Source organism: Megalobrama amblycephala, linkage group LG7, assembly GCF_018812025.1.
Source record: "Megalobrama amblycephala isolate DHTTF-2021 linkage group LG7, ASM1881202v1, whole genome shotgun sequence".
Classification (NCBI taxonomy): Eukaryota; Metazoa; Chordata; class Actinopteri; order Cypriniformes; family Xenocyprididae; genus Megalobrama; species Megalobrama amblycephala.
In genome coordinates this window covers 24,829,764-24,842,599 of record NC_063050.1, presented here as the reverse complement: position 1 = coordinate 24,842,599, position 12,836 = coordinate 24,829,764, and the positions used below count along the sequence as shown (strand labels likewise).

Sequence of the window (12,836 nt, the reverse complement as noted above, 5' to 3'; positions counted from 1 at the left end):
ATAAATGTGTTTCTGTAATGCTGTTGCCAAGGAATATTCTGGGTTCAACACAAGTTTGAAGGAATAATAACCCAAAAAGAAAATTCATGCCATCATTTCATTCTTCAGAAGTCATAAAGGTTGGTAACGCAAACGTAGGAGCAAACAATGGCAGAATTTTACCTTTAAGTTCGATCAACAGCATTCGTAGCATATTGGCCACGTACACACTGCAGCTAAATTCGGTTGTCAGTTCACCTTTTAGTGCTTAATCCCGTTCTGTAAACACACAGTTCAGTAATTTACGGAAGTGACAACCGCATTCTTCAACTGAATTAATTCCCGAAAAATGCAGGTAGTGATAACCGCACCTACGAAAATTCTACGCAGTGTGTATGGAACTGAACTGAACTGAACAACTAGTTGTTCATGACGAGAGATAGGAGAGATGCATCTCATCTGTATGTGCAGTGCAAGAAATTACAAGGAAAGAGGTACTGTAAGAGCCTGACATTCGTGTTGCCAGATCTTGCAAGCAAATTGACGAACAAGAACAATGAACAAGAAACAATGGGGCCAATTTTTGGATGATTTAAAAGTAGAAACACTGTTCAAAAGTTTGGGTTTAGTAAGATTTTTAATTTGTTTGTTTTAGAAAGAAATTGCATTCAATTTTTTTTATTCAAAAGTGACAGGAAACATATTTATAATGTTACAAAAATGTTCTATATCAAATAAAGACTTTAAACATTCTATTCATCAGTGTATCCTGAAAAAAAGTATCACTGTTTCCACAAAAAAAAACAAAAAACAAAAAAAACAAACAAACAAAAAACCCCCACAAAAGTAGCACAATTGTTTTCAATATTCATATAACGATTTCAAATAACGTATATAAATATTCATATAACGATAATAAATGTTTGTTGAGCACAAATCATCATATTAAAATGATTTCTGTAGGGTCATGTGACACTGAAGACTCAAGTAAAACTCACCTTTGCCATCCATAGGAATTACATTTTTAAAAATTATTTTTTAAAAATATATTAAAATTAAAAAAGTGTATTATTTCACATTATTACTGTTTTTATAGTATTTTTTATCAAATAAATGCAGCCTTGATGAGTATACCACCCCTAAAACTTTTAACAGTAGTATCTAAATATAAAAAATGTATAAATCATTCATTCTCGATAAACATGTATTATTTGAGATATAAAGCTATTTCCATCATTTTTACAGTCATTATGACATTACATTGGTCACTAATACTGATTTACTGTATGAACACACGTCCATGCAATGATAATGGCAGTTTAATTATCCTTAATAGAAAATGAATGCTGATTTGCATGTGTTGTATCTGCCTTTACACAAATGTCATCTTTCATGCAAGCCATTTAATTTTGTTTCATTAGAAGAGAGCTTTAATTACATGTTCTAATTGAATGCTATCTATTAAAGGGAATATGAATTTAATTATCAAATCATCACGCAGTTGACTTTATAGCTTAGCTAAACACACAAGCAAAAAGAAACATTCTGAAAGCCTTAACGAGTCATCCGGGCCAAGGAAAGAACAACAAAGGTGTTCAGTGATGAAGCACCTTCACGCTACTGAATGCCACTGTGAGCTTCCATGACGAGGACGTTTCTCAATTAATTAAATGCATGGCATGAATTTAATTTGTATCCACAATTAATGAGAGCCCAGCAAGGCCTCTTCTGCACAGAGTGAGACGTGGTGGAAATGCTTATCTTCAATAAGAGCCAGGCTGGCGGTGAGAGAGACACCAGCAGAGCTTCCACTTTAGCAACGCTCTAAAAATACTTTACTTTAAGCAGAGTCGAAGAAACACAAACGCTCTACATATTCATGAAAATTAATCATACAGTACAAGTGAGGAGCGCCGCTGTGGTCTTTTCATGGCCATCTATTCATAAGTAGATGTTTTAAAATGAACTCTATGAATATTAGGACTGGGCGATATACTAATATTCACTGCACAGAACATTTTGTACCTTGAAATAGGGGTGTGACTAAACTGTGAAGAGATTTCTCATCGAGGCAAAAAGTAGTCTCGTGATGTTGCCAATGGCAACTTGCCATGACAGAGTGTTAGGATGATTAGGAAAGAATATGCCACAGCTACGTTTACATTACGCCTCCACTGTCGTTTTGCTTTGTATTTAAATAAAAAACATTTAATTCAGTTGGATAACGGTAGCCGCCGCTCCATATTTACAGAGAACGCACGAACGCTGAAAGTGAAAGTAAACGCGAGCGCGCATTCAAACGCGATTGAATACCCCGCATTTTGAAAGCGGCTCCCTGATGAATGCAAGTAGGCTATCTCTCAATATGAAAGCTATTTTAGGCTGGGCAGTGTAGTTGTAACCATCTCTTAGCTCTGTATCAAAGAAAATTATGGTTGCAATTATTGTAAAGTGTTACCATAAAATAGAGTTTTCTCTTAATCTTATTAAGCAAAAACAGTAAGGTTTCATTTGTTAACATTAGTTAACGCACTGTGAACTATCATGAACTAACAATGAATGACTATTTTTATTAAGTAACATAAACAAAGATTAATAAATACTGTAGCAAATATATATTTCTCATTGTTAGTTGATGTTGGTTAATACATTAATGTTAATAAATGAGACCTTATTGTAAAGTGTTACCATTTTCATTTATACTGTTTTATTTCTATGATCAGTTTGTGGAAAGGAGTTCATTTAGGAGGTCAAAAGTTGTTGAAGCTCATAAATCATGTACAGTAAGGTCTGAAGAGACTGAAATCATACAGAAGAGAAGTCAGTCCGTTGAGTTAGTAGCAAAATCTTTTACAGTACTTGAGTATTGTTGTTTTTTACTGCATATGATAATTAATACTTAGAAAGTAAAACTGAAATGACATTCATTACAAGATGATTAGTTAAAACTTTTCAAATATTTTTTCTAGTCATGTATTTCACCATTGAGGATTTCTTAAAAATTGGGTGTACAAATCTTGTCTTGTCTCGTGAACTCAATCTCGAGTCTCGTCTCGTCTCGTGAGATACCTGTCTCATCACACCCCTACCTTGAAAGTATTGTAAGTTGCTTTGATAAGCGTCTGCCCGAAGCATTAAAAGTTGTGATTTTACTTTCATATATTAAAAATAAATGCAGGATTGTTATTATTGCACTTTTTATTTCTGCCAGTTTCTGCCAATCTCATGTTAATCTTGAGTACATATAGAGTAACAATGCATCCTTCTTACGGTATCTCCGAAAAGTCTTTAGTTTTATCACACTTATAAAAGATAGATGCGCTAAACTGAGTCTTTCCTAAAAAAGCCGAGCTCCTGGAGGCGTGCCTGCCGTCAGTGCCGTGGGCGGAGCTAAAGAGTCACGAGCGCGCGCAGCTTTTGTGTATAGATCGCATGCTAGCTGCAACATCATTATAAATAAAAAGGGAACAAAAACGTTTGTGTTGTTTACATTATATGCACTTGTGCGCCGATTGCCAACAAAACACAGACATCTGATGCAGCTTTACTCACCACCCACGATCTGCAAATCCAGCGCCGAACTGGCACTTGTTTACAAAGTATTCGTCACTAAAATCCCGAGAACAAACAAACATACGTGCACAACTTCATCCACTGTTCCCTTAACGCTGGGTTCTTTGGGAAGCTGAAAAAGGTAATCTTTCCCTCACAACCAAAAACACACTCCTTCGGTGACAGGAGCTGCGTCTCATTTCAGAGGCTGCGTCCTTCGGAGATCGCATTTGAAGGCTGAATACTTCATCAAGGATGTCATATTTAAGAAAAGTAACCATAATAAAATTGACTGATATTCATTGTGAGGTGTAAAATACTGTAATTTCTTTCTTACGTTGCAATCTAAAGTTTTTTTTTTTTTTTTTAAATGAGACCGATAATGTATGCAGCCTTCAAAGGGTACAGCCCCTGAATTGGAACACAGCCATTGTTGAAAAATCTCTCGGCTTCCGTAACCCGAATGAAGCGCGTTGATGGGCGTGCTCTTGCTCTGGGTGATGTGTGTGTACACGCTTATCAGGGAGAAGTGCCCATACAAGGAATCCCACTCTCTTTTGACATCAATAATCATCAATAATCATCAATAAGACATCAGCGGCATTTAATAGACAGAACCGTAGTTCACTGACAAGCTACGCAATATCACGTTCATATCGTAGATGAATCGCCTTCGATAATAAACGCGATATTGCGTAGCTTGTCAGTGAACTACAGCTCTGTCTATTAAATGCCGCTCCATTTGAAAGCAGGTGATGGCGATTTAGCGGTAATCAGGGAACCGGCTTTACTGACGAAATATGCGTGATAATCGCATGCGATATATCGCCCAGCCCTAGGCCATACTTGAAAAAAATTCTCCGAAACCCGGTCCGAAATGGGAAGTAGTGTATTTGGCACAGAAATACTCCAATTCATACGTCCAACTCGTGTTTTGAAACTTTGGCTATGTTTAACATGAGAATGCAACTCTTTAAAGGTCCCGTTCTTCGTGATCCCATGTTTCAAACTTCAGTTAGTGTGTAATGTTGTTGTTAGAGTATAAATAAAATCTGTAAAATTTTAAAGCTCAAAGTTCAATGCCAAGCAAGATATTTTATTTAACAGAAGTCGCCTACATCGAACGGCCAGTTTGGACTACATCCCTCTACTTCCTTCTTTAATGACGTCACTAAAACAGTTTTTTGACTAACCTACGCCCACAGGAATACACAAGAGTTGCGTTTGTAGAGTGTGTTTGTCGCCATGTCGTCGAAACGCTGTTATTTTCATCCCGCAGTCCAATCACCGGGTCTGATTCCGGCTCAAATTGATAGGGTAAAATTAAAGACATGTTTACAATAACACTGAGCGCGTGCATCTCCACGTTATGGTAAGAGGTGTGACCTTTCCGGGCAAGATGCGCTAAACTGCTGTCGAATCACAACACAGGAACCGCTGGCACAATCAGAACTCGTTACGTATTTCTGAAGGAGGGACTTCATAGAACAAGGAAGTCATCAGACCGGTATACAGATAAGTAAATTATGTGAAAAATACTGTGTTTTTTTACATGCGAAACATGAACACATGTTATATTGCACACTATAAACACAATCAAAGCTTCAAAAAAACACGAAAAACGGGACCTTTAACAGTGTAAATAAGACAGAATGCATGAAATAGCATTACACCACCCCTTTAAGTTCACTAAAGAGTCAATGATACAGTTTAAAGACAGATGTTATAAAAAGCATCTCAGACTACTGATTTTTAGAAGCAAAAGAAGCATTCAATTCTGTAAGTTTGATCCATTTCAGTAAAGCAGCTCAAACTAAGTGAATCAATACAAAACTCTGATTCTGTGATTCTTTGGTGTTATTTGTTAGCATTCAGTGAGGCATTTTTGATACATGAAAACTTTTTTTTTTTTTTTTACATTGCTGTTTATGATTATGTACTTTTATATTTCACATTCGATGGTCCTCTTTAGACATTCTGCTAACAATAAGTAGCTTGTCAACTACATGTTAATTAACTCTCAATAGAGTATTAGTAGGCTGTATAGACCGTTAGTATCAGGTTAGGGTTAGTTAAATAGAATAAATTGACAGTTAAATAGAATAAAGTTACCTATAGTCAGTAGAATGTCTATTGGGGGATCATCACAATAAAGTGTTAGCAGATATTAAGCATACAGTCTACTAATACTCTAATGAGAGTTAGCTGGCCATCGAAATAAAGTCTTACCAAAGTTACAGTGGCTGTTTTGTTGAAAGCAAAGCTTCTTTTTTGGAAAAGATTAAGGGGCCGTTCACATTTTGCGTCATTTGCGTGCTCGTTCATTATTTCAAATGTAGGCAAGCGCACTCATAATGGAAGCGAAGCCCATGCGGTGCAACGCGCTCGCGTTTTCCAGGTGATGAGATGAAAAATTCTCAACTTTTCAGAATGCCGCAAGTGCACCGCAGGTCATGTGACAAGAACCAACCGAACAGCTTTGCCCTTTCCGTAACAAAACATTGAAAGCTGAGCCAAGAAGGACGATAAGCTGATCATAGCTGTACAGGGCAGGTTTTTATTTTTCATCTCCATAAATATGTCTAGTAGTAGAGCTAATGCAAGGGCTAGAAATCCTTATTATCCTTTGCTGAAACCTCTTCATCTTCATGGAAAGTGCAGTTCATGGTTGCACAGCAATGACAGACGCCACTGGAGCGCTTTGGAAAGAAGGAGAAATCGGTGCGGCCACGCTTCCCACGTGTTTTTAGATGCGACATGGGAATGGCCCCTAATAAAAATAAAACTTTTAAAGCCATTACAGAGCAATTTCGTAATTATTGAGATCAAACATTTTTTTTTAAATCTGAAAAATACTAAGATTTCTATATCGTTCAGCCCAATATAGTGGTATAGTTCATTAGTGGAGCAAAAGAGAACACAGGGAGATGAGGGAATCACTTTATATCCACTTCATTTCTGGTTTTGGTTAGAGCCAGTGATTATGAGTGGCAGAAGTGTGGTTCTCTGTCACTCATTCTGGACTGTGCTCTGTCCTATGCTAATTAGATCTCTCTCGTTTTTTGGCTGTAGTGATTGATGGTACTGAACATTTTCAAAAGCGACTGTCCAGACAAAAAGGCCACCAGCTGCACACAACCTTCTGTGTGTTTGTTTAGAGAGAGTGCAGTTAGAGGGACCGGTGACGCTACTGACAGGTGCTTATTTCCTCTCAAATGCACTTGGGCATTATTGGTCAATCTTTAGTCTGAGTGAAATGTAACCAAATCATTTTTGCATTCATTTTTTTTTTTTTTTTGTATACTGGCTGACTAAATTACCTCTCATTGCTAGAGATCTGAGAAAACCGACACATGTTTGTTACAGACAGTATTCAACGCATCTGGCTAAAAATTCTCTTTAAACCACATAAATGACTCATACAAGCACTTGACGAATGCACAGGAGATTCAGTGCTTTTTCAGTGGATCTGCTTTCAAATCAATGAAATGCCAGAAATCTGACATTTTCTGTGCTTTGAGAGTTTATTGCTACTCTTGCTCTAGGTCAAAAATCTGTTCAGAGAGAATCTGCATCTCATATGAGTTCATCATTAAAGAGAACTGACCAATGAGCTTGGGTTGATTAGCATAGCAGAGTTTGTCTTTCACGGTATATACGGGATACACACACACACACACACACATGTTAAAACCTGAAGATGGCCTTACATGAATTAAGCAACACTGTATTATAACATATGAACATGTTGACACAAATAACATATCTGTGTAATTAAAAAACAAACATTTTTTATCATCATAAGCCAAACAATACAAGATGCCTCAGTGTAATGGAAGCTCATTTCAGATGGACATGAGTATTGTAATGGGAACAGAGCAGGCCAGAGCAGAGTACATGCTCACTATTGTGCTCTCCATTATTTCTCTACAGGAGTGATGCATGCCCAGCAGTGAGATGAAAAGTTATTGGCTGAGATGTCTTGTAGTACAGAGGGGCATTGTGCAGCGGGATGTTCTTATTGATTTATTGTGTGAAGTATTGGGATGCTGTTACAAAAGGAAGAGTATTTGGTGCTATAGTGCTCAACAGCATGCTATCAATGCGCCTCTAAGAGAAGACGCATTCCTGATGTCTTCATTTTACTGCATTCCACTACCAAACAATGAGCGGAATGTGCCCTACTTTCATCTTTTCAGGATCAAAAATGGAAAGACTGACACTTTAATAGTGTCTTTAAAATATTACATCTAAAAATGGTAACAAATGATAAACAGTCAAACCAAAAATTATTCAGACATTTTTGATATTTTTGATATATTTTTACTAGTGGGTGCAGGACACTATAGCTATGTAAGTGAGCATAACAAAATAAAGTAAACTGTGACATATTATACCAAAAAATTCTTCATACAGTGAACTACCAGTAAAACTGATTAAAATTTGGAACCAAAAATTATTCAGACACTTTGACCTGACCATGTTTTGCTTAAGTGTTATCTGACACAATTAAGATTATTTTTTCTGACAGTTTAACTCTGAGATCTTGTAATATTGTTAATTATACTATAGTGAATAAACTGATTAATGAATGAAATGTTCAAGGTGTCTGAATAAATCTTGGTTTGACTGTATATACACTACATTGCCAAAAGTATTGGAACACCCCTCCAAATCAATGAATTCAAGCATTAAGAGTTCCCTTCACTGGAACTAAGGGGCCAAGCCCAACCCCTGAAAAACAACCCCACACCATAATCCCCCCTCCACCAAACTTTACAATTGGCACAATGCAGTCAGGCAAGTACCGTTCTCCTGGCAACAGCCAAACCCAGACTCGTCCATCGGATTGCCAGACAGAGAAGCGCGATTTGTGACTCCAGTACACGTGTCCACTGCTGTAGAGTCCAGTGGCAGTGAGCTTTACACCACTGCATCCGACGCTTTGCATTGCACTTGGTAATGTAAGGCTTTGATGCAGCTGCTCGGCCAGGGAAACCCATTCCATGAAGCTCTCTACGCACTATTCTTGAGCTAATCTGAAGGCCACACAAAGTTTGGAGGTCTGTAGCCATTGACTCTGTAGAAAGCTGCCGACTTCTGCGCATTGTGTGCCTCAGCCTACCACTTCGTGGCTGAGTTGCTGTTGTTCCCAATTGCTTCCACTTTCTTATGATACCACTAACAGTTGACCATGGAATATTTAGTAGTGAGGAAATTTCACGAATGGATTTATTGCACAGGTGGCAACCTATCACGGTAGCACGCTTGAATGAGCTCCTGAGTGCGACCCATTCTCTCACAAAGCAGTCTGCTTGCCTAGGTGCTTGATTTTATACACCTGTGGCCATGGAAGTGATTGGAACACCTGAATGCAATGATTTGGAGGGGTGTCCCAATACTTTTGCCAATAGTATGTGTGTGTGTATATATATATATATATATATATATATATATATATATATATATATATATGTGTGTGTATACAAAATTAATTTACAAAAAATTACAACTGTCCCTCAGGTGTTGCATCATTTACGACCCTTCCAGAACTGTTTTTTTTTTTTTTTTTTTTTTTCATTTAGTGTACTTGTTTAAGCAAAAGTGTCAATGGAGGCATGCTAGAGTTTTGTATGGGGAAATCTTGGTAAATATCACTTAAATAATTTTTTTTACTGTGTGAAAATGTTATTTAAATGCTAACAATTAAATTAGCCTTAATGAGACAAAGGAGTCCAACCAATGATTAAAAAATATAATTTCCACCATGTTGTGAAAAGGACATTTAATCATGAACATGAAAAAAAAAAACAATGTGAAATAGCGGTATATGCACTGTTAGAGAAAAACAGTTTTGAGGGAGCCTACAACGGTCAAAAGTGTCTCTACCAATTGAAGAAACACCCATAGCATGGTCACTGACAAAGCCCTGTCTACCTCTATAAATGGCAAAACAACAACAAAAAAAGCCTTTTTGATGCACTCAAGGACCCAGTACTATCAAAGCTTTGTTCAACATACATTTTGAGCAGCTAATGCAGAAAGCCACCAGCAATGACCCTGATGTCAAGGCAGATGCTCTAAAAGAGAGAAAGAACAGCTCGGTCGCTTACCTCTGTCACTGTAGTCATCTACCAGTATGATCTCTGCGATCAGGTGGTCAGGTGTGCGGTTGGTGATGCTGTGGATGGTTCTGAGCAGAGAGGACCAGCCTTCGTTATGGAACGGGATGATAATACTGGTGTTTGGGAGGTTTTCAAGATACAGCTTCTGCTTACAGCTACAGAAAAGAAAGAATGAGAGAGAGTGAGATTGAGAGCGAGGCAGGCAAATACTAGCTGCTTATGCTTTACAGCAAATGCTTAATCAGGGCATCAATGTATAATCCACATATTGTAAGACACTTAACAAACACTCTCAACATCGCATAAGCCTCCTCAGAACAATGATGTGTGAAATATAAATCTTGTCGCTTATTGCACTAGATCTTGCCAAACTGTAAAAACATTATTTGAAAACAAAAGCACCGGTATGGGCTGCCCCAACGCCGTAGGCAATGGCGACAGAGCTCAGATCATAAATCAATGTTTTGAGAGGTCCTTCAGTCCCAGCGCTCTCATAAAGCATTCAGAAATCTGCATGTTAATTGAGCTCCGACAAAGCCGGCACCAACAGATGAAGTGGCACTTTATGGCTCACACTGGACTCTCTAATTCAGCATCCTGACAAACTTGACAAGCCGGCCCTAATTCATACACCTTCATATAATAATCATTCTCACGCATAGTTTATTAACATTTCTCTTCGATGGTGATGGAGAAAAAAAAAAAAAAAACACACACACACAAACACAACAAAAATACAGTATAGAGAGATCCAGCATTGTGCACAAATGCATTCTGGAGAGAAGCCAGCATCTAAAACAGCCCTGTCTGACCTGTCAGATCAGTCTACTAATGAAATACAGTTCAGGAAGAAAAAGGCGCTCCATTTGCATACTAATAGCCAGACAGTGTCATGTGTATAACTGGAACATGCAACTCTCACAGCAAATTCTCTGAATCGGTATTAAAGAAAATGTATTTGCATAAAAAACACTACTATTTTACAATTTGGGCCACTCTATTTTGTGGAAAGAGAAGTGTGCTGTGTTCTAAAATCTAGAAATAAATAAAAATGCTTTTCCAGTAATGCATGTGTCACCATTAGGATGTGGTTTTCAATTCCTGTCCTTGAGGCGCTCAATTAGACATCATTTGTTTATTATTATTATTTTAAAATGTGTTCATTTGTATCAAAACTTGTACATTTGGAGTGAGAACAAAAGCATATATTTTTAATACATACATAATACATACACACTACTAGGGGTGTGACGAGATCTCGTGGCACGAGATCTCGCGAGACTAATATGTGACGAGATTTCTCGTAGAGGCGAAAAGTAGTCTCATGATGTTGCCATGACAGAGTGGTTAGGATGATTAGGAAAGAATATGCCACCGGTTCATTTACATTACGCCTCCACTGTCGTTTTGCTTTGTATTTAAATAAAAAAAACATTTAATTTAGTTGGATAACGGTTGCCGCCGCTCCATATTTACAGAGTTATGGCCCTTTCACACAGGACGCGGTATGCGCTGTGCTCGCCGCTGGGTTCAGCGCAGCCCTTTAGATACAAAGCGATTTGCGCTGCGCTGACCAGAGCACAGTAGGCGGAGTTTTCCAAACTTGTACCGGGAGTTCTATACGTAGTCATTTGATTGTTGTTTCACCTTTCGGTCAGCAGCAAAGTATATGTCCCATGCTAAGAAGTGAGCAATAGCAATAGCCCTGCTTGTAAGAAGTAGAAAGAGAGCAGCTTGACAGTGTTTGTTATGTCTCCATGACACAGCTTTTCTCCCGATGTCTCTATACGACCAGCAAACTTGAATTGTATAGCTCTGGAAATTCCAACATGGTAAATAGCTGTTCATACATTTTGCTTTCCGACTATTTGGATGCCCCGTTGCTATTGGTCGCGCGGGTAATCGTCACAGAGCGCAGCGGCAAAAGTTTAACTATTTTGACGCAAGCCATTGAAACAAATGGGTTTCATAGCGCAGCGCATACCACATCCTGTGTGAAAGGGCCTTTAAGCGCGATCGTGAAAGTGAAAGTAAACGCGAACGCGCATTCAAACGTGATTTGAATACCCCGCATTTTGAAAGCGGCTCCCTGGTGAATGCAAATATCACTCAATATGAAAGCTATTTTAGGCTGGGCAGTGTAGTTGTAACCATCTCTTAGCTCTGTATCGAAAAAAAATTTGGTCTTATTTGCACTATGAATATTGAGAGAGTGCGATTATGGTTGCACTTATTGTAAAGTGTTACCATAAAAAATGAATAACAGTTTTCTCTTAATCTTATTAAGTACAAACAGTAAGGTTTCATTTGTTAACATTATTTAATGCACTGTGAACTATCATGAACTAACAATGAATGACTTTTTATTAACTAACATAAACAAAGATTAATAAATACTGTAGCAAATATATTGCTCATTGTTAGTTGATGTTGGTTAATACATTAATGTTAATAAATGAGACCTCATTGTAAAGTGATACCATTTTTATTTATACTGTTTTTATTTCTATGATCAGTTTGTGGAGAGGAGTTCAGTTAGGAGGTCAAAAGTTGTAGAAGCTCATAAATCATGTACAGTAAGGTCTGAAGAGACTGAAATCATACAGAAGAGAAGTCAGTCAGTTGAGTTAGTGGCAAAACCTTTTACAGTACTTGAGTATTGTTGTCTTTTACTGCAGATGATAATTCATACTCAGAAAGTAGAACTGAAATGACATTCATTACAAGATGATTAGTTAAAACATTTGAAATACACCTGCAGAATATTCTTTCTAGTCATGTATTTCGCCATTGAGGATTTCTTAAAAATAGTGTGTAAAAATCTCGTCTCGTCTCGTGAACTCAATCTCGAGTCTCGTCTCGTCTCATGAGATACCTGTCTCGTCACACCCCTACACACTACCATTATATATATGAGCAATATCACACGAATAGCCGTGCAATTGTGTAATCACAGCGTGCTGATTTACAAGTGTTTATACAAGTGTGTAAATAAATAAGAACAACAACGGAGTCTCTTTAAAAACCCTCTTTTTGTGCAGAACTACGTCCTTCCGCCATGGGTTCAAATCTCAAGTTGACCATTTGACCAATCCTCCGTTACTAATTCTAAAACGTCACTTTAGAACTAGTAATGAAGGACTGTTGAGTCATTTCATTGAAGCTTATTGTGTTATGTAG

The 12,836-nt window shown here is 37.7% G+C and overlaps 1 protein-coding gene across 1 annotated transcript in view; it reads right to left on the bottom strand.

Moving 5' to 3' along the window:
* The window catches only part of galntl6 (polypeptide N-acetylgalactosaminyltransferase like 6), a 261,879-nt gene that overhangs the window by 166,201 nt on the left and 82,842 nt on the right, over positions 1-12,836 (bottom strand). Inside the window, exon 5 of the mRNA XM_048196695.1 lies at positions 9,645-9,811. Coding sequence (XP_048052652.1) covers positions 9,645-9,811 — 167 coding nt within the window. The remainder of the gene's footprint in view (positions 1-9,644; positions 9,812-12,836) is intronic.